The sequence below is a fragment of the Sceloporus occidentalis genome, unplaced genomic scaffold (assembly GCF_023333645.1).
Source record: "Sceloporus occidentalis isolate IW3139 unplaced genomic scaffold, rSceOcc1.0.p SCAF_15, whole genome shotgun sequence".
Classification (NCBI taxonomy): domain Eukaryota; kingdom Metazoa; phylum Chordata; class Lepidosauria; order Squamata; family Phrynosomatidae; genus Sceloporus; species Sceloporus occidentalis.
Window position 1 is genome coordinate 8,578,023 of NW_028316995.1, and position 22,862 is coordinate 8,600,884.

The 22,862-nt window shown below is 40.7% G+C and overlaps 1 protein-coding gene across 1 annotated transcript in view; it reads right to left on the reverse strand.

Moving 5' to 3' along the window:
* Positions 1-11,775, reverse strand: part of LOC149303215 (protein jagged-1-like) — a 28,318-nt gene extending 16,543 nt beyond the window's left edge. Inside the window, exons 1-3 of the mRNA XM_089481498.1 lie at positions 11,698-11,775; positions 10,960-11,265; positions 800-851 (exon numbers count right to left, since the gene is read on the reverse strand). Of these exons, the coding sequence (XP_089337624.1) occupies positions 800-851; positions 10,960-11,265; positions 11,698-11,775 (436 nt within the window). The remainder of the gene's footprint in view (positions 1-799; positions 852-10,959; positions 11,266-11,697) is intronic.
* Positions 11,776-22,862: the final 11,087 nt, after the last annotated feature.

Below are 22,862 nucleotides of genomic sequence, written 5' to 3' on the forward strand. Positions count from 1 at the left end.
ATGATTACTAATCTGATACTGGGTGCTAAAAGGGGGGAAATGGAAAATGCATGTCAAAGGCCCTGTGCCTATTAAAGATATACTTTTAGTTAAGGGTAAATTCATATCCCCATCTCCTCACTACATTTAAAACGTTTGGCTGATCAGTAATCATCTGTGTATGGGACCTTTAATTCATGCGCCCGCTAACGCTTATTAGGGATACCGCAGGAAGACGAGAAGTCGTGACATAAAAACCATCCCAGATTTACATGACGGCTAAAATGCAGAAGTCTTTGGGTTACAGTAAACCACAAACAGACATAATCCTGAATTATTAATTTGCTTTCCTGAAAGTGGTAGAAGAGGGAATTTGTTTTATTAACAACCCAGGTTAAAATTCCATGAATGAGAATGTTCTCTCGACAACCGCCTAGGTGCTGGTGAGTATGTATCCAAAAAAAAAAAAAAAAAAAAAAAAAAAAAAAAGATTATACCTATATTATATAAAAACAGAAAAAATGGCAGACAAAATAAAAAAAAAAAAAAACAAAAACACACGCAAGAGCCTGTGGTTTGGTGATTGTGGTGCAGACATTGAGATTATCAGTCTACCAATCCATGGAGAACAAAAAGGATGGTGGCCTGCAGGTCTCAAAGCTATGAACTACTCATTTTAATGGCACAAGGCATAGTATGCAACACAGAAACATCTCCTGAAACTCGCTCATGTTGCGTGCCTTTGAAGCTACACGGTGCGCTTGGTTTAAATGGACCTTAGAATATACGTCTACGCATACAGGAAGAACAACATACTTACCGTTCGTGTCATTGTTGTAATCCCATGCTTCTACCACCAAAGTATAAGACCTCTGCAAGGGGGAGAAAAAAGAAAATGTTTTTTTTTTTCCTTCTCTTATGGAGAAGACGGCAACAACAATATTTACACATAATAAACTTTGATTTATTTTTCTTATGCATCAGTATATAGAGGTACAAATCCTTCTCCCAAAAACACTGATTTTGTCAACAGAAAGTTAAAATCGGCAACAGATTATAGCTGAATCAAACCCGATCCTCTTTTACCCCTCTAAGCTACCTTATCCGGCCTGATTCAGCAGAGACCTTTCACCTTAAATTACTCTTCTTTGTCAACACTAATGAGCCTCATGCATTTATCCAGGGAGGGCCCACACTTTCCTAATTTACAGGGGGGAAAAAAACCCAGAAAAAAATAAAAACACATGAAAAAACACGTATGTTAAGACGACCAAGTCTATAGGGGGAGGGGGCAGAAAAAACAAAACAAAAATCCCTCAAAAACAAGCAGGATGCCTTTGAAGGAAAAATAATATATATTTATAATATTCGCACAGTCTTTGCAAACAGCGCTTCACCGAGCATCTGAAATAAAGTCTCACGGGGCCGGCCGCTTTTCAGCACCTCTTTGAAAGCTTTGTCTGCGATAGACCATCACTGCTCCCACAAGTATCAGGTAACGAAGCCAAGAACGGATGAATTTTAGGTTGGAGGGAGGAAGGTCTCTCTGATACAAAAGCTTTAGGGTCCTAAGCATTGAAAAACGTTAGGGCGCAGCTATGTGTCACATTTATAGGCACGCTAATCTGCCCATGGGATCTCCGACATTCCTGTAATAATCATAAGCATCTAGCGCTTAAAACTACTCCTTCACGCTGGAGGGATGCCAGCTATTGTATCTAGGCGCTCTTTTATCTCTGCTTCCCAACAGCAAGTTACAAGAAGCCAAACCTTACTTTTTTTTTTATTTTTTTATTTAGTGGCCACGGGTTTAACCCTTCGAGTGTCCACAGGGCAAGCAAAAAAAAACAAAAAAACAAAAAAAAAAACCCCACATGACACACCTCTGCAGCACCTTTACGCCAGATAGAAAACGTTTACAAACCCTTCATAAAAAACTCCTTTGATCTCCGAATAACTCGAGCCGGCGCCCAGATAGGGCACCAACGTTACTCAGCTAATTTGCAGTACCGGGCCACGGATTATCAAAAACTGGCAAGCAGGCAGAATGTGATAATTACATAGAACGTTAACAGGTGGCACACTCACATTTATGCAGAAAAGGTAAACAACTTGAAGGTGTAGACATTGAGGCAACTTCAAAAGTCAGCATAAAACCTACTTCTAGTAACTTGACAGAGCATGCAGCCTTTGAAGGAAAGCCATTCTCTGCGAGAGACGGCCTTGGAAGGCAGCCTAAACGTGCCTCAAGAGGCAGGATTCCATTTTGTTCACAGAGAACTGTGGGAAAATACCAGCAGTAGTCAGCAAAACCGAGACAAGTACGGACATGTACGTCACCTGCGTCACGACAAGGCCGAGATGAGTTTTGCATTTAAAAATAAATACAAAAAATGGTGTGCAATCCAACAACAATGCTCGTTATCCTCTGCAGAGTGAGGGCACAGCAGCAAAAAAATAAAAATGTAATAGGTTTCTAAAATAAATAAATAAAAATTCTCGTGGGAATCCTCTGGTTTATAGGTGTAGAAATAATGCATTCAGAATTGTTTTCGCGTTTACAATGCTCGACACTTTCTCTCGCCATCGCAAACACGCTTCTGGCGCTCTGTGGATTTGAAAGGCTGAAATCCAACAAGCCGAGACACGCAATAGATATATAACAAAAGGCCTATAAAAATATATATAAAAAAAAAGTTTGAGAACGCGAATCTTTCGAGTCATAACCCCCGCGCTGAAACAAATCTCTGCAGTCTAAACTATGTTGATGATGCAGACCACCACTGCAGCAGCCTCAATTGTTTTCTTTTATTTTTTTAAGTTTCCACATCCAGAACCCCCCCAAAAAATATAAATACATTTATATTATATATATATATATATATAATTTTTTTTTATTTTTTTTTTTTACTGTGAAGACTGTGCTGTTGGTATGATTTCATCATTTGAAATCCATATTAACAAGATGCAGTTCTTTAATCATGAAACGGCTCTGATCTACGTAAAATAACTACAGCTCTTCCGCAGATCAATTCGTTTTAATATGATAAATGATTATAGTTATCTACAGATCATTTACAATTAGCCTTTGCTAATCTTGAGACAAAAGTATCGTTAACTAAATATCTGGAAAAAAGCCAGAAAATACACTAAATACAACTCCCTTTAACAGCAGACAAGTTATATTCTCAGACTTCTATATGGATTATAAGCATTCTGGGTGCAATTTATTATATATATATATATATATATATATATATATATATATATATATATATATATAATAAAATAAAAACTCTCCAATATGAATTTTTTAATTACAGAAGCTGAACTGACTGCTTTAAATTTCATAACCAAAAGGAGGTTTTAGTGCAATGATTGAGGAATTTTTCTTCATGATTTGTTTTAAATGGGTACACGTTGATGCCACGGTCGGGTATTTAACTGTATCCCTTCCCAGAGATGAGATCAATCCCTCAATTATTTGATGTGCTTATACATGCTGTGATTGGAGCTCAATTCTGGCGTCCGCATAATACAGGATAAAAAAAAAAAAAAAAAAAGGGAAAATCATTCACAAATAGAATAGGAACTGCTGCGTTAGTAACGGGTGAACGGCCAACCAAACGCCCTCCCTGTGCATTCAGGTTTACTGAACATCTCTGGAATGAAGGCAACCAGCAGGTTTTAATGTTCCCATGACCAGAGATGACCTCCAGATCATCTTTAAATATACATTTAACCACAATAATAAAACTACACAGTCAACGTATTCAAATGAGAGATATATAGGAGAGTCAAAGATCAGCTGTGTTCTGATAATGTCACACTTAATTAGCCACTAGAGGCCTGACCCTGAGCCAAAAGATATGCCCCTCCAGGGATAAGCAGACAGAGTATTGAGGGAATGAGAAGTGGAGTGATGCACTTCGGAGCATTAGCAAAACGGGTAAATAGTTTGTATTACAATTGGAACCGCTACAGCTGTAAGAATTAAAATGGATTGCTCTTAATGTAAACTAAATATGTCAATTATGAAAGCGTAAACAAATGGTCTATTATGGCATAAACACAATTGAAAGCTTGTTATAGGCATACGACCGACCTAGCGGATGCTTACAAAGGGGCAAAACAAAAATATAAATAAATATATGGATCAGTGAGAAGATTCCATTGGTTGCTATGGCAATCGCATCCGCTTTGCTACTTAACCCAAGAAAATGGTCTTCATATGGGATACTCAGAACCTCAATTTATGATTTATAAGTTTTGGTGTTTCTAGTCACATCAAGTACGTTTAACACATTCCATATGATTCCAGAGTTGCAAAAAAAGAATAATACTCAGAAAAGTACACAGGATGATTCACTGCCCCTTACAGACGGTTTTAGAACATGCTGAAGGTCAAAAGGTGACAGAGGAATTGAAAGACACTTCCCTCTTTAAGACATAAGATCAGTGTGTAAACGATCAAAGCCACTTAACCTACATCAGAAAAAATGCAACAGAGTTAGCTGCAAGCATAGGTTACTGGTTGCTACTATGGAGTAAAATGGACAGACAAAATTTTTTTTTTTTTTTTAAATCTTGGACTAAGATGGTCAATTGCTTGTTAAAGAACATCCATTCTGGGTGTAAAAACAAACAAACAAACAAAACAAAACAGAACAACCAAAAAACCCAACCATGAGCGCACTCAGGTTGGGGTCAAAGCTCCAGCCTTGTGAGTAAATCGCTGATTTTACAGAAAGCAAGCGTTAACATATTTCCTGGAGAAACAAAGAAGAAAAAATACAAAAGGTGATGAGCAAATTAAAAAAATATAAAAAAAAATAAAAAACACCTTTACTGATGGGGCAGTAGATAAAGCTGCTTAGTCAACTGGCAACACATCCACCATCAAACTGTAGCATCCACAATCACACATGGTGGACGGTTGTAGCAGAAAACATACTAAACCAGGTACTAATCACTTGATTACATTACTGCGCGATGAGTCACCACCACATCAACAAAGGAACAGTCAATCATCTCTCTCTTCTTTCTACAGATCTAGAACCCTGACCCAGATAACAAATAATCCACCATCCCGTCACACAGCAGGATTTACCTAGCCATACGATAGATACAAAAGTGTCACCATCAATACTACGTGTTCACTTCATCCAATAAAGCAGGCTGATCTCTGATCTGGCAAGCCTACTGGAATAATGAACATCCTCTCAATACATAATGTGCTAAAGTTGCCATTGTGTGAATTAAGTCCATGGTTTGTCTGGGAGCAGAGCTCTGCTGAGTCTACTGCAGCTTCCTGTTGCTTGTCCTGTATTCGCATTATTTTTGGATGGGACCCATTATGTTCTGTAATCCTCACTGCAGTCAGAACGGCCACACTATTGTTCTTGGTTAATATTAGCAGTCACTGCCTGTCTGGGTGGCCAGACTACAATGCATTCTAATCGCAAAACTAGTATGTATTTAAAAACCCAAATGGACAAGAAACAAAAAAAAAAAAGAATCCATCAAAATGTTACAAGAATTACCATATATAGAATTATTATATAATCTGAAATAAAATTAAAGAGGCAATTCTGACTATCACTGATTTTTGGAACTAAAATTGATTTTAAGCCAAATAAAAATCAATGAAAAATATTACATAAAAAAAATAAATCTAAATGTTACAAGACTTAAATAATCTACAACAATATATATTAGAAAAAAAAATGAACACTTTTATTGCCACCATATCAATGACTTACTCACAATTTGACATTAACTACCTGTCCTCAATACTCCTACCCATAATTAAACACACTGGTTAAAAGGGTGGCGAGGTTAATAGGTAGAATACCACGTAACCAGCCAAGCAAAACAGTCAGGTTCACACACAGCAGGCATGAACAAGAGGCCTTTCTGCTTATTTACCTACAGTGCACAAGACCGGGTCAAGCTGTTAGGAAAAAGGACTTTGAATGTTTGGCGATTATCATCCAACATTTTATGATTCCTTCGCTAATCCACAAGATTATGAAAGTTAAGAGTCATATCAATGCAAGAAGCTCTTCAGTGTGCATTGGAAAGAAAGAAAAGAAAAATAAGTATGTAAAACCCAAGAAAACTGTATTAAAAAGTACACATGTATAATTAGCCATGCGTAGGTTCCTATATCCTTGCAAAACCTGGGTTTTAATTATCTGCCCAACAAGGAAAGGGTCAAATAAGTTTTTCTTTTCTATTTAACATCAATTCTCAGGATAAACCAAGGGGTTAAGGAACTCTAACACGAGTTAGCCACTTATTTAAAAAACGGTAATTACCAAGTGCAATAATTTCACCCATAAAGTCCTAAAAAGTCCTACTGTTTTAGATTATCCAGTGTTGAGATCGATATTCTCCTCCTCCGTTAAAACGATATGGAGACAAGCTGGACGACATTGGTCATCACTTAGAGCAGCCGTAAAGCGATGAGGTCTACACATTTATCACAAAAACAAACATGAAAATATATATTAAAATGTAAATATTCTGTGTGTCAGTTAGAAAAAGTTGTGTGCAATCTGCTTTTGGAAACTAATTGAGAAAGATGATGCTGAGGACATCTTCAAAGAGCATGGAACCGAAACGCTCAACGTAGCAGGAATCTCGAAGCCAGCGCGTAATCTGCACAGGACACCGGGAGAAAACTTGAAGATTCAGCCTTAATGTGATGACAATCTCATGATAACATTCCTTGAAGTGTGATAAGATTAAAAATAAAATGCCCAAAAGGAAGTCTCTTCCTGGAATGATAGCATATCTACTCAAATATCTGCCTTATAAGAGAACACCTACAAACAGAACTTTAACAAACCAAGAAAAAGAGAAAAAAAAAAAAAAAAAAAAAAAAAGCATAAAGACTGAAAGAAAAAAAACATTCCAGATATCCCATAGCAGCCAAACTTTGTTTGCTTCGAGACCAAGTCTAACTTCCAAAAATGATGTTAATGACGCGTGGAAGAACCGCTCTTAACTTTGACCCAAACCATGAAAATGGCCAAATGACTCTTGCGATATTACATGGTAATGAATTCTTCCTTAGCAAAAAAAAAAAAAAAAAAAGTAGTTTAAAGGGTTTGTTTACACGCTGTTAAAAAAATTGGTACAATTCCAACAACTATCTGTTGAGAAACCACAAACAAAAAAAATGGGAGTTTAAATCCAAGCAAAGAAATGTACGGTAAGAATTGGCTCATATTAAACACAACTATTATAGTAAACACAAAAAAAAAAGAAAAAATACAGGGAACCCATTACGGTTTGGGGAAAAATAGATGTATTATCCCTTTCAGCAGGAAAGCCATATGTCCCATAATGCATCCCTCTTTTAACGGGACGTAAAGAAATACACGTTTGGGAGATGCGACAAACGTTTCCCCCCCATTGCAGGTGCTTTTCTTGGGCATTGTTTAAAGCCCCAGTGAACCATCGCCTAGCAACTTCAAAAGCAAATGACTTCGATCCGTGTAAAGTTGTCGGGCGTCAGACTCATTACTCATGCCTTTACGACAGCGACCGCCATGGGATTTATTCACTAAAGGGAGAGCTGCATTTCAGCTCATTGGACTTCACTGTACATTACGACAAGCCAACTCCACTGAGCTTCTGGGGTGGGAACAGCTTGGCTGGCCCTGCATAATGTATAGTTAATTCAGCAAGAAATCCTCAAAGCCTTGGATTATGCAGGGTCTGCTCAGGTCTTCAATAGTTAAGTGAGAGTTAAACCCGCAACTCTCCCTTTAGTGATTAAACGCCGATATCAAATGGATCCCTTACATAAAAAATGTAATAATGGGGAGGACAAGCGAAGCCTTTATTTTCCATCCTGTATAAACCCTACAGTTTGGCACGAAGCTCTTCTCCACACAGCCCTTCACAGGTGACAAGGAGGATAGAGAGGGAGGAAAGCACTCTCCACTGCGAGGGTGCTCAGGATCAAACACCTGAGTTTATTTCCTCAGGTTGGAAGACAAACATCCGAATGAGTCCGTCCTTCAAAAGGACGAGAGAAAAAAAAAAAAATGCCCCAACAATGAGGCACGGCGGTGGCTGGCAGCACTTCAAATACCACAGATTTTATAAAGAAGAAAAAAAACAAAAAACCTTTTATCCCTTTGATGGCATATTTGATAACCGTTTTATCTCACGGTGAGCAAAACCTGGCTCTTATTCTCCAAACAGAGGCTACTTGTATGAACCGAAGTATTGTGCCAGTATCTCCCATAAAAATGACATTTCCTTGCCAGATCTGGCGGTTCAGGAAGCCACGCTGACAAAGCACAAGGAGTACGGAGCGGCGCATGTTCAGACGATAGAAAAGGACAGGTTTTTTTTCCCCCTCTCGTTAATGCATTTTTATGGATGCTGTAACGTACGCTCGTAAAGACCGCTCAACGCAAACTTCAAGAGACACTGGCGGCGTAGCGGACCCACAACGCACATCAGGGTCCGCGCACGCAGAACAACAAGGGTGGCCTCATTACTATATACAAGAGTGGTCCCTTTGGGTCTCGGCAAGCATGCAAACCACTAGAAGAGAGACGGAGCTGCCCTTTGAGCCAATTAGACTCCCTCAAGGTTAAGCATGGGATGCCCACACACGGGGAGGAGGGCTACGGAGTTGATGAAAGTGACAAGGGTGGGGGTGGGGTGGGAAACAATACAATTAGATCAGCAGGCCTGTAATAGGAGTCCTTAACCCATCGAGCACCGGGAAGGCCGTGGAAAGTAATGGCCTGACTTGCAAAGCATTAGTTGACTCTCTGACACTTGAAGGGTTAATATGTCGGGTTAGAGAAGCCGATTGTTATGTTTTGCAGAAGCCGATACAGTAAACATCATACAATATTTACATTGCTGAAGCGTAAATACAAAATAAAAGTTGGATAAGGAAAGTCCTCTGCCGTCCACCACGAGACATCTTCTCCAAGGGGGTGTCTGGACGAGGGGTCAGCAACGAGCTGGATGCGGGAAATAACTCGGTAAAGTTTATTACATAGAAATGGAGTTCTGGAATTACTCGGCATGTGCCCACAAACCACACGAGGGCCGGATTTCCAGGAATAGAACCGGTGCTGTCGCATAATCGCCCGGCTCTCACATTATGTCACTTGTAACCCGACTAGCGCATGGGAGCGACGAGTGGGAAGATGAGCCCCGTTCCGGGGTTAATATAATATAATATATCAGCGTAGCAAAAACAAAAATGATTAATCGAAGACGAGGTGCCACTCCTTGAACCACAGTCAGCGCACCCACCTCTGCAACACCTGGCTGGGATCGGAGGACACAGCTGGAGGGGAAGGGCTGGGCCGGTAGGTATGAGGATACTGTATAGAACCAAGTGCTCTTGGACGGAGGCCAGGCTTTCAGAAGCATGCAGGGAAATGGCTAAATTTGGGGGGGGGGGGGGGGGGGGTTACCACCAACGCTGGCTTCATATTTGATGGATCTGGACCCCAAGGGAATTGCCCCGTATGGAGTCGTGTTAGCCGTAGAAAGAGCAAATTTGGTAAAGATGATGCCATATTGGCCAAGTGAAGTGTAATGGATTGCAAGCTTTCGAGACTATCTAGGTCTGATCTCCAGGCATAATCGGGAATAATATAGATATAGTCTCGAGAGCTTGCAATCCATTACACTTCAGTTGGCCAATAGGTTTTCATCGTTACCAAAATTGACCCCAATACCTAATAATACTTTGACATCGCCGCTTAGGGAGCCGACTCGCTGCTGCTGGACGAGGATAGCCAAGGGGAGCCTGCGCTCTGAATACATATAACATATATAACGGATACACAACAGACGGAGGCTCGAGGACCTCCTGGGTGCGGAATCAACAGACACGAAGCATGAGATCCGCATATTATAACCCAGGAGCCCAACCGGACAGCGCTAGAGAGGTTTACAGGAGATTAATCTGCTCCGGCCACCACACAGCGAACTCCTGACCTCATAAATACATCCAGATCCACGTGTGACAAAAAAGAAAGGCACACTCTCCAACCACACACATCACTGTGAGCCAGTCACTTAATAAACCCATCCACAGGCAGACAGCGAGCTCAGTATAGGAAATATATAAGCACCCCTCCCTCTCGCATGGGGATCTTAATCCATCCCCACTGGGGTTTATTCACTAAAGGGGACTGCCTCGGCCACCATTCATTATGAAGGGGAACACTGGCAAGTTCCTCCAGCAGAAAGTCTGACCCTGTATAATGCATAAGCATCGCTGATTACACTACACATTATACAGGGCTAGCCGAGCGCTCCCTGCAGCATTACACTGAATCACAACTCTCCTGCAAACTCTGCATTTAGTGAATAGACCCCACTGTCACTGCACAGACCCCCCCACCTACTGAACTGTAACACCTATACCAGCATACAGCCCTAGCACAAGGATGATGGGCATTGTGGTCAGAGGCACATTTAACCCATTCACCACCACCCCAGGCTGCCATGTGGCTCTCAAATCAATATATCTTCTCCCGATATCAGACACCTTAACCATGACATTTTCAGTTAACCCCTTACCTCCTGAAAGAATCAGACTGTAACCCCTTTGCTGCCAAAGTGGATAGAGCCAGACCTGCAACGCATTCCGTGCCATACATTTTGCAGCACAAGCTCCCGTCGGCGGCCTCGGTATACACGGGGATTCACACCAGAAACCATCCAAACGCATTGTTCTCCGATGTACTGCGCCGCGGACCATGTTGGCGCTGCACACAATGGAAGGCAGTATTGCTTTTCTGCAATGCGTTGCAGGCCCGTTTCGGAAGCAAAGGGGTTAACCAAGCCAATTGTTGCTCAAGTTCCCAAAGCAACTTTTTTTTTTTTAAACATAATAATAAAAAAAAAACTGATTAGCCTGGGATGGAAAAAACAGCAAAAAAAAATAAAAAATGCTGAGATGACAATAATCCACTGACTCACCGGCCAAGCAAAACTGAACGGGAGCACGATCCGATTCTTTTCGTGATTGCGGCTGGGTTTTAAGTTAAAGGAATTGCCTCCTATGACAGGGGTAGATCCGGAGCCGAAGCTGCAGGGCCCTCCCGCAGACACCCTGGACTGATATTCCTTCAAGCAAACTTTAAAGTAAGTGTCACACTCGTTCCTGGTGCACTTTCTGTCTGCCGGGTTGCGGATTCCATCGCAGCAATTCCCATTCTGCAACTCTCCATTGGCATTCTGCATAGACAAGATTTCCAACTCGAACTGCCCTGATGCTACAGACACCTGTTAGCCCCAAAACAAAAAGCAGGAGAGCAAATCACCAACACATTCAAACCCATACATTTACTTTACCCAGAGGGTGGTAGATAAGTGAAGCAGTCTCCCATCAGAAGTGGTAGAGGGCTAATGCAGTAAGTGAACTTTAAACATGCACGGGGTAGGCATATGGTTACCCCGAATCTAAGACAGGGACTGGATCTGCCATCACGTTCTATGTATAAAAGCATCCCTATAACAAATACATTAGAAACCTCCCATCAAGCACACGGAGAAAGTTAAAACACGACGTGGGATCCATGCAGGGTCCGCAGCCTATGATCCAGATTTAAAAGCCCCAGCTCGGTATAGTAACAGCCCCATCGTGGTGCAAGAAAAAAAGGATCAGGGGTAGTTTTTTCTTTTTTGATCCGCGATCCAGCGCAGGAAGGAACGTACCTTCGCCCGTAAGCATAGCAAGACAATGATAAGCCTGAAGGATGTATCAGTCAGCAGGGCTCTCCTCCGTAACAGCATTGCCTCCTCTCTGCGAGCGCTGCTCAGACACCGGTGGGAGCCGTGATCGATGCTCAGCACTGATATACCCAGCCGAGACCAGCATGCACGAGTGGAAAACGAAACTCTCCCGGTCCTCAATGCAAAGCAGCCGGCTTCCCTTCCTCACAAGTTTCCCCGGCTTTTATTTTTATTATTATTGATTGGATCCCCTTTTCTCTTTTTTTTTTTGCTGTTGCAGAAGTTCGATGAGACAGACAATAAGAAGGCGAGAGCCGAGAGCCCGTCTGGGAAGAGACTGACTGACTGCTTAATCTAAGCAGAGCTTGCAGGAGGAGCAAAGAGAAGGCGGCGGGGGAAGGTTAGAGGAGAGGCGTGCTGTTTAATATTCATGAGGTAGGGTGGGCATATGGTGTTGGACACCCCCCCTCCCTTTAAGCTAATGCTCTAAAGGGATTGGAAGAGTGACAGCAGGGAAAAGCTGTCTGAAGGTGAATGAGACAGGTAGGAAGTTGGGATTAGCTGGTAACAGACAAACCAGGTGCCAGCCACAACAAGGCAGGAAGATGAGATGCCTTCCTGGAGCTAGTGCTGACTTGTGCCATGATATATGAAGCCTGGGGAGGAAAAGCCAATTACAAAAAAAAAAACACCAAACAGGGACTTTGGGGATTTCAGTGATTTGACTTAATACACAAGTATATACACAAGCAGTGACCCTGTTTCCTGAGGGCGGTTATTGGAAGGATCCTGGAGGGTGAACAGATAAACTGGGTTGGTGCTGTGAGATGCCCTGCGGACGCGGCCAGACTTCCCAGTTAATGCAGAATTTATAACCCCCCCCCTCTGATATGTTAGGATTTGCTTTAAGGAGGTCTGGTCACTTTAAGAAAACAATCACACACACACAAAACCTATCTGGAATTAATGATTTGGAGCTGGAAGCACTTTAAGTTTGTCACCTGAGAATGATGGGTTAATTAGCGGTCTGTATATCACTTAAGTTCCTGTGGATAACTCCTATGGTGCTCAGCGAGCCTTATTAACTTCAGAAACTTATGTGCCACGAGGCAGTGTCTTGAGTCGTGACTCGTGTTGGATCTCAAATCTAAGCCCTGCGCTGATAGTTTTACAGGCACTTTTCCATAGACAAGCATTGACAGAGCTGTCGTTTCATTATTTCTCCTGACAATTTAATCCCATAAAGCGCTATGAAGCTAGTAATGACCTATCAGTGTCTGCTATTATGTCACATGACACGCTGTCCCATAAAGGAATTATTTATGAGAAAAGTTTGGACGATCAACGCAGAATTATGCTGTAGAAATATTACTGTTCTCACAGATTACGCTGTGCTGATAGACTACAAAAAAAAAATAAAAAAAGAAGAAATGGGTAAACCTTATTTTATAATTCTATAGAAGTAACAAAATTAATTATAGACACACAGACTCCCATCATCAGAAAATCAATGTAGGCCCCTAGAGCTATAATGATCTCATCATCGTCCAAGCTGCTTAATGGCCCTGTTGGGTTCTTTTGTTGTGTTTTTCTAGCACTGTATACATTCTTGAGTTGTTTCTTATCCTGTATGTAAGTGTGTATGGATCTTGCTGTTGGGTGGCTTCCCAATGTTTGTGGAACAGACACCAGTTATCCATGGTAGGAGGAAAGAAGAGGAGCGTCTGGTCCTGTTACGTCCTCTGCTCCTGGGGCTGACTCGCCATGTCCTAAAGATGTTGACCCTGACGGCTCCTGATTTATGAAGGCCATGGACATCACGTTAGGGAAACCATGATCTCCAAGCAGCCCAGCCAATAAACCAAGAAGCCGGGGCTTGTAATGTCCCACTGATGCAAAGACAGGAGATGATACCTTGACCAGTTGGCAAGTAAAACTGAGGATCCATACCATTTAGGATTATGGATTATTATTATGTCAAAACATTACTTTGGATCTTGCCAGAAGATCGAAGTCTATCAGCGTTTTAGTGATGTCTGTGAAGGGTCAGTGTTTGGCCCAGAGTTCCAGGGTTTTGACTCCTCAGTCAGGGTATGTGGCCAAATTCCCAGGGGCAGAAAGTCTTATGCTGTATCGGCGAGGAGAGGTGTGAGAACCCGTTTATCAGAACAAGTGGCAAATCTCTACATGGATCCTGCGTTATTTACATTTTAACATGTTCATGAGTCAACTCAACAAGGACGTTCACAGTTCTGTACGAGCGATAAAATCACAGACAGTAATAAATGCCAAGAGTATTTAGTGGCTCTTTTGAAGGTGTGGTTACCTTTAACACTACAACCTTGTCAACCTTTCTCCTTTAATAATTAATTAATAGAGGCCGCAAGACGCATTGCAAATATCTCATGGTCGCCTACGTGAAGCATAATAAAGTCTAGCGTTGTTATTGGAGGGCAATAATCTGAGCCCTAATAAGCAGTAAGGAAAGGATTGTTTAACATCAGTCAACCACTTTTACAAAGGAGTCCACTCCACACTCTGGGCCCTGAGGATCTGCCCGAGACAAGGCGACATTTCCCAAAAGACACTTAAGACACCGAAATAAGAGTCTTTGTTTTTAGGCAAGAAGGCGTGGTTCGATATTCCACCTACGGGCTTAGCCTGGGGTCATTCTTCGCAAGTTCACAGGAATCTCATTATACTATCAGTATACTGTGTCATATCCCACCGCTTCACTCTATTCTGAGAAATCTTCTGACGAATGAACGTTAGGGTCATTTTTTCCTCTTCGTACCATTTTCCTGTGCAAATGAGTGAAAACAAGCCCTGCTACCTAGTAAGGAAGTGGACATGGTACATAACGCACCGCCTTTGGTCATGAGAAATGTTCTCACAGGAAAAAAATGAAATTTGGTTTCTGTGAAAGGATAACTCTCCAACTTGCATGTAGCCCTCAGCCATAACTGTCTGTGTCTGAAACCTTAACTGTTTGATTATTGTGTGAAACACTAGCACCTACAGCCTACTTATCACGCTTACGCTGGAGGGCTTTGCTGACTAACTAGCTTTAAAGGTTCTGTTCTACTCATTTATTGCATTTTCTAGAATGTTAAGCAAATAAACCGTAGTAGAGCTGTCAGTTTTTCCTCACATGAACAACTCAAACTTTTAAGAAGCTTTTTCAATTTCTATGGCAACAGCCAATCAGTGCCCGCTTTTGCGTCACAAGAGAATTAAGCGTTCCTGTAGAAAATATAGGAATACATTTTACTTAAATCTTTCTGGGGCTGCACTATGGAATGATGTTTCTAATGTAAAATTTAGTACATTAGGTGGAACAGGAGGCATAATATCACTGCAAGTAAGGTGAGAAGTATTGTTAATGTGGGCATTAGGGATTAAGATAAAGTGGTATGACAGGAAGGAGTAACGTTCTCATTCGTAAATTTTATTTACATCAACAATGTATTAATCCTATGTTTTCAAGTCTCTTAGACAAGGACCCGATACTTGAAATATCAGTTTTAGGAAGACAACCCCACCTTCTCCTCAGGCTTTATGAAAGGAAGACCCTATTGTCATTGTCACCGGGGTGGTTCTATGATGTCACTGCGAGATCTAATAACCTCATGCTTGGACAATATATTAGAGATTGTAACAGCTGACAGAAAACAATGAAGTCTACAGTCTGTTATAATATTTTATAATTTTTCTGGTATTTTGATATCAATCTATTACTCTGAAGCGAAACGACAATGTGATTAATTGTGATCTCAGGTGAGGACCCATGTGTTTTAGAAGTTTGAATAATGAGGAACCAATACTAAGTGGGATGATGGCTATTGATCTTATGGTAGAAAGAGATGTATAGGGAACCATGTGGCCCAAAAGCAATACAAATAAAACAGATGTCCAGGTTTCAAACCTCATTGCTTGCTGGCAATAACAAAATAAAGCTTAATTAAAACATTTTCAAACTAACGTCAGCTTTCTTCCCTTAACTGTTTTTATGGTTTCGAATTTGGAGAAAGCGCTCACAGGGGTCTCTCCTGGAGTAACCGTGTGTGAGAATGTTAGTGCCATGGTGTTTCTGACACCTACTATTGTCACACATGGAAGAAATCAGATTGTCGCTGCTTTATCTGGCGTGTGCGGCCTGAAGCATGTTATAAAGCTAATGAAGGACTGAGGTCATCAGTAGAGCAGACAGTTCCAAGGGATTTGCAGGCCCAGGGGACGCGGTATTGCTAATGGAATGTGAGATGAAAGATGTGGCCATCGTTTTAGAAACCACAAATACATCTTACACGTCCTCTCGGCTTCATGTTTTTATTTACTGTTAAGTATTCATAGTCACTTCCTTGTACTTTTTCAAGGTGTGCATATAGGTATTTCTCCCAGAAAGTGCTTCAAGGCATTCTCCCCCCCCCCATAAAACATGAATCACGGATTTATCTGATACATATAAAATCTTATTTTATCCAGAATACTACCCAGCCCAAAAAATCGATTCCAGAAATATTCGTCATAGGAGCGTGCCGTGGCTACAGTATGGAAAACACACACAAATACAGTATGAAGTCACATGCATGGCTTTATTATGCTGCTTGTGAATTGCTTGTAAAAATACAGAATAAAATTGCACGTTTTTCTAATGGTTCGCCACCTGCAGAGAATGACATGACTAATTCTTGGTCATGAAGCTGCCATTCGGTATAAGAAGCCAAAGCGCCCATATTGTGCTATCTCAAATCAATGCAGCGCAATCTGCGCTCCAACTCCCATGAGGTTTTATTCTTTATCAAATTCTCCACTTGCCCCCTCCCATCCTGATAGCCATTCTTGACACACGCCCTCCTTCTGTCACCCCAGCCTGGGGCGGGGAGCACGAGGCGGGGGCATGAATGATGATTATTCTGATTGTGGTCTTTTCTTCTCTACTTGGGAGTGGTGCCGTGCATATGTTGTTTAATTCCGGGGGATTTTATTTCTTCTTATAGTAACACATAAATATGTCCAATTTCTACTTGTGACCTTGACACAAGCTTACGCATAGCCGTGTAAATAGCTGGGGCCGGCATTTGATATTATCTGTAAAACAGCAGGTAAATTACAAAAAAAGGCTTTCCATTCATTTCATTGGAACAAAGGGAAAGGGTTGGAACCGCGTCGTAGCTGAAAAGCCGTGAATTCTTTTAGCTGAATAGGAAACTTCATTATTCCTATAGATCGTGCTTCTATTTTACTTACGGAGCACAGTTCATAATACAGCAAAGTGTATTGAAATAAGCTTAGCGTGACAATAATTTGTAACCTTCTGTATTCATTAGGTCTGTTAACTACACGTGTCTAAACCCATTGGGTGGCACAGAGCAGTCAAAGGGTTAAAAGCAAAAACTGAGGTTGTGCTTTGAATGCCAGATAAAGAACTCCGTTCCTTTAAAAGCCTTTAATTTATAAAGAGTTTTGAAAATTGTATTGGGTACTTTACCCAAATACCAAGCTTTTAAGGCATTTATCTGTGAATTAATTTTTTATTGCAGCGATTAACCAATGATTATTTTGAGCAACATCATGGCCTTTGAAGGACATTACTGTGTCCAACTTCAGTGCACATGAGACGTTTGTTATGTCTCACACACACATACATACACACACATATATACCTTGTTACATAAGTGGACAACAAAAGGAACAGATGTCCATACCTCTTTGAAGTGACTTGGTACCTATTACTTTAGACATTAGAAGATCATCACTGAGGTTACTGATGAAGGTCACACACTTACATGCTTCTTGATGATATCCTGTGCTTGTTTTCATTCTTTCAGTGAAACACGCTTAACGCCATCTGCTAATTAGACACATCACAGGCCACAAGCTGAGGCTACAAAAACCACGTTCCATGAAGGTTTATTTGGGGGTTTGTGTTCTTATAGATTAGAATAATACATATACAAGTACTAGAAATCAACCTTGCATGCCTTGTAACAAAGCCACCTTAACTTCCTGACGAATATGATAAGAATGCTAAAACTTGTGACAATTATTCTTTAAGTAGAAGACAAAGGATGCGATCCCAGTTACTGGAACCCAGTAAGAAGAGTAAAAAGGTAGGAATCTGAACTTACTGGGTACAGAAGCATTTAATGTAAGATCTGTTACACACATATATATATATATATATATATAATGTTTTACTTAGTACTTAGTTCACAATGTGTGCTCCCAACATCTATGCACAGCCTACCGATATTTAATGGTATACAACGCGCATGTTTTCTTAAGGCATACATATTTTGTACTGACCTGTAAGAAAAAAACATGCAAACCCGCCTAACTATTGTACCAAAACTAATTATCCAGCCCTCAGGCTTTGAAAGAGCTGAAGCATTCATACCTAACCAGTCGTATACCGAAGTGACGCCTTAGGCTTTGAGATTAGTCTGTAGTAGCACTGAAGGTATAGGTAGGATTAGTAATGGCAATTTGCTCGGTAAAATTTGCACCCCCAGTAGCCCAGTATGTTAACTGATCTGTAATTTGCGCACTGCAGTGTTATGTGACTTTATAGGTCCCAATCACGTATCTCTTTGTACTACATCAGGGCCTCCCAACTGGTGGCCCTAGGGGCCAGATATGGACCTTTAATGGTATACTTGATATAATCCTTGTAAAGGTATTGTGTTCTAAAAGACTGTTGGCCAATCACAGACAGTGGTGCAGGGACATACCTAAAGTATTTGGCACTGAGGTTGGATCTAATATTTGGCACCCACACTCATGCTCCATCACACTCACTCATATTCCCTTGCATTCTTACTCAATCTTATGCACACTCTCTCATACTCTCAGTGAAGCTCTCATACTCCTTCCCCATTGTCTCTTCCTTCTCTGCCTACCATTTCCATGTCCCTGTCTCCTTAGCTACAGCTCTGCTTCTTCTTTTGCCTCTTATGTCTTCTTTCTTCTGCCTTCTTTCTTAGTCCGCTTCTCCGTGAACCAGGCCCCTCTGGGGACTGCCCCAACAGGGCAGAGCCTCTCCCTGATTGGAGGAACCGGGGTTAGGCTGTCCCTGTGGCCCCTCTCTTTTGATGGAAGTACCAGAATAATGAAGAAGGATTAGTGAAATAAGAGTAGCCTTTTTGCACCTCTCTTTCTCCGTGAATCTGTCTGCGTTATTCTGGCCTCCCTGAGAACTTCCACAAAATGGCGGAACCACGGGACAGCCTCTTCCTTGTTTCTCCAATTGGGGGAGGGTGTGCCGCAGGCTCTATCTTTAGCGGAAGTGCCCCAGGAGGCCTGGTTCATGGAGAAGCCGATGAAAAAAAGAAGACATGGGGGGGAAGCAGACAAAGAAAGAAGACAGAAGAACTAGGAGGCAAGAGAAGAAGCGGAGATGTGGGGAAGGAGACAGAGACAAGGTTGGCAGACTTGGTAGGGAAATACTGTGAGAGAGCGTCAATTTCCAGTGCATGTTCTATAGTGTTCCCTTTAAACCAGTAGGAGCAAAGCTTCCATTGAAATCAATAAAAGTTGAATTCACTTACTTGCAGGTTTAGTGACAGCAAATCACCTGTATGCATACTGTACTAAAGTATGCTGCCTGCTTCAGTGGAAGCATACAGGAGAAGGAGGCAAATGAGGCAGAAGCTGTAATACATGCATCTATTTCCAAAATATGTATATGTGAATATATATATATATGTATGTGTAAAATTAACTCCAGTATACATTAAAATTAAAAATAAAATAGGCAATCGGATTGTCTCTTTTAGGCTTCAAGTTTGGATTGAACAGGAATATTTGTTTCCTTAATGTAAGCACTGTAAGCAGAACAAAAAGAAAATATTTGAAGTAATTGAATGTTGTGTAATTGCTCATGAATGGCAGTCACATATCTGATCTTATTGTCGATCTGACCTTTGTAGGGATTAGCAGACACATTGTTTTACATTTATTTTGTAAATACAGAGTGCAGAGATATGGGATGATTTTGATTTCCTGTTGCTCTTCCTTTCTGTTAGATGTCCATGTGTTTTCAGCAGAGGTTGATATAAGCAGGTTCTGCTTATCTTCCCCTCACTAGTTATCTTTATTGTGTCTCTGATGAGACACAGAGGAAAAAAAACAAATAAAAGGGGCTTGACGCAGAGCAGCCCCTTCTCGATAAAACGCCTTGATATAGAAAGTTAATGGCTGAGCGACCACTTTCAGGAGGTAGTCCCCTTTGCTAGGACCATGCTAGGGCTTGCATGTTGCAGGATCTTTGACAGGAGAGGGCTGGCGAGTGGACAATTGCTTTAATTTTTTATTTGATGACCCTGAGCCGATGCCAGAAGCCTTTTCTACGTATGTTATTCACAGTTAGACATATAGCCATTATTAATAAATGCAGTACCCTAACATCATTCATGCACTCTTTTTAAGCAGTATCGTGCATTGTTAACCCTTACCATAGTCATCCAGAGTTTTTTGGACACTATATCACTGGTCATCTAGCTATTGCTTGCCCCATGGGCTGAATGGTGTCAACACTTCCCTGATCTTTAAACTATTACATTTATAAAAAGTTGAAAGAAGTGGTTCCCATATTAATCATCAATTGTTTTACCTATCTTCAAGACTAGATTGCGACTTATGCTACATGCTAATACATGCTTCTAATAAAATGGCAGGCCATTGTGGTCAGTGACCAAGGAAATCTCACTGAAATCAAGAAAGCGCAGACCAGCAACAGAGGAAAGCGTGTTAAATGTTAATTGGAATTAGAGTATGACTGTGCTGTACAAATAAAGGATAATACGGGTAATATAGATCTCTATATGGCCTTTAAAAAATCATTTTGCCATGTAATGCAAAATTTAGCAAGATGAGTCAAAACAAAGCAGCAGCATTTTGTTGAAATGTTACAATAATAGGCGTGAAACCAAGGTAGAAGTGACATTTGAAGAGTCTTTAACCATGTTGTGGACTGGTCCAGAGCTACGCTAATTATCTGAGAGCGCAAAGACGCATTTTAAAATGTCAAACTCTTTCCTCACAGAAACGCAACAATGAAGTCTTACATCTCACAGTGTGACCTAGAAGTGTTGTCTACTTTCACTGCGACTTATGTTTCCTAACACTTGGTCTGCATTGAAATCATTAAAATCTTATATAATCAGTCAACCTCTATGTCACCGGCATCATCATTACCGAATAAAAGATCACAAATCTATGATGTTTGCTTTGTTCCATCAATACATTGGGATAACAATGAGAGACAATCTATGAATGGGCCTGCAACAGACTGTAGATGTGTCATGGGGGATTAGACAAAAATAGTGCTTAAAATAATTTCTGCGGCTAAGACAAAGAAAAATAATAAAGTGTCAATATATGTTTATAACATACACCCCCCAACATTTCAGGTGTCTGATTTGGAGACGTGCCAAGAGGACAGAGATGAGTTGCCGCCTTATCAGAAGAGCTACAGAGCATTGTTAAGTGGCCACATGGGTGCTGATTTTACAAAATCTCTGAGCCAGTCAAAATTGGGACTGACCCACGAAAACTGGGACTGTTGGGAGGTATGTTATAGGTCACTTTACTGCTCTAAAGGTATCCTTATGAGTCCTATGTACAAAATATTCAGAGTTGTGCATTTTTTCAATTCTCATTGATAACACCTATTCAAGCTTCATTGCTTATAACATACACAGAAACAACAATCACATAGATAATGCTTTGAATGCTAGATTGTAAGCTCGTCTGAGCAGGGCCCTCCTCCCTCATTGTTATGTTATATACTACGGGTTATGTCCTGTCTACCCATTGTACAGCGCTACAGAATATGATGGAGATATAAAAAACAATAAATAATATATATATATATATATATATATATATAAATAAATCTTAGCTATAATTATCACCATCGGAAATGACCTTTATCTGCTTTTAAATTGTTATATCAGTGATGAGTTGTTGAATTTTCTTTTTGCCATTAGGTGATTTAGGTTCACTTGGTTTCTGGCTTAGCTTAAAAGGTGCAACACTGCTTTAAAACACCACTAGGCAAATCTATATGACTACATAGCAAGCACCTGATATTTCCATGGTAATTGTACTTTATGAATACAAATAGAGCAATTGTACTACTGTGCATCACTTTCGTATTCCGGGGCATTTAAGGGGAAATTCCTTAACCTTCTACCAAAACATGATTAAATAACTAAAAAAATACAAAAGGATCCTGTGCGATAAAAGTGGAAAAGTGCTTTCTGTCCTGAAAGTCATCAGAGCAAGAAAAATAAATAAGTTAAGCTGTTAACATACATTCCATTAATGCCCTTCTTTAAACCTTTAAATAAAATGGGGGGGGGGGTCAGGGAGAAGGAAAGTGTTGCACCCACCCTCGTTTACTGGCAAGGGTTAACTCATTAAGTGCCAGACAGATGCGCTATGTATTGCACATCCTTACCACCCCGTGGTGCACAAAGCAAGGTATCATAAAACTGAAAGAATGCATCAGTAAAACTGTGTTCTTACTACAATCCAGAGCTAACCCATAAAGTTGTTGGTTCTTGTGAGATAATTGGTAGCACAACACAATGCAGGGACATTAGATGGTGACGGCTTTGAATAGAGCAATTAGTGCTGACGGTATGTAATGAAATGGCAGGGTGAGAAGGTCTCTGCTAACTCCTGAACTCTCAGTCAAAGGATCTTTCTTTCTTGTAATTTGAATCAGTTTTCATGTGGGCGACTGTAATGGTTTTTTTGCTGGAAGCCATTTACCCCAACCCAGTGCTAATAACAAGTGCCATCACACCAAGGTACTTTGAATAAGGGTAATTATAGCGATCCCCTCGTGAAAAGGGTCTAATGAGAGTAACTTTAACTCCACAGCATTCCTGGGAGCTGTGTAAAAGTGCTGAATTCATTTATTCTCAGGAAAAATCTCATTGATTTGCCATCTCTGGTCTTTCATACATACTGAAGTTATTACATAGCTTGGATGAAGTAGCATATTCTTGTGAGAAGATAATAATTTTAGCACCTACTTTATATATTTCTTGCTTTCTACCAAAAAAACAATAATAAACTTTGTTTTACTCAAGAAAGTGAAAATGAAACCCTGAATTATTTTAAAAAATAAATTA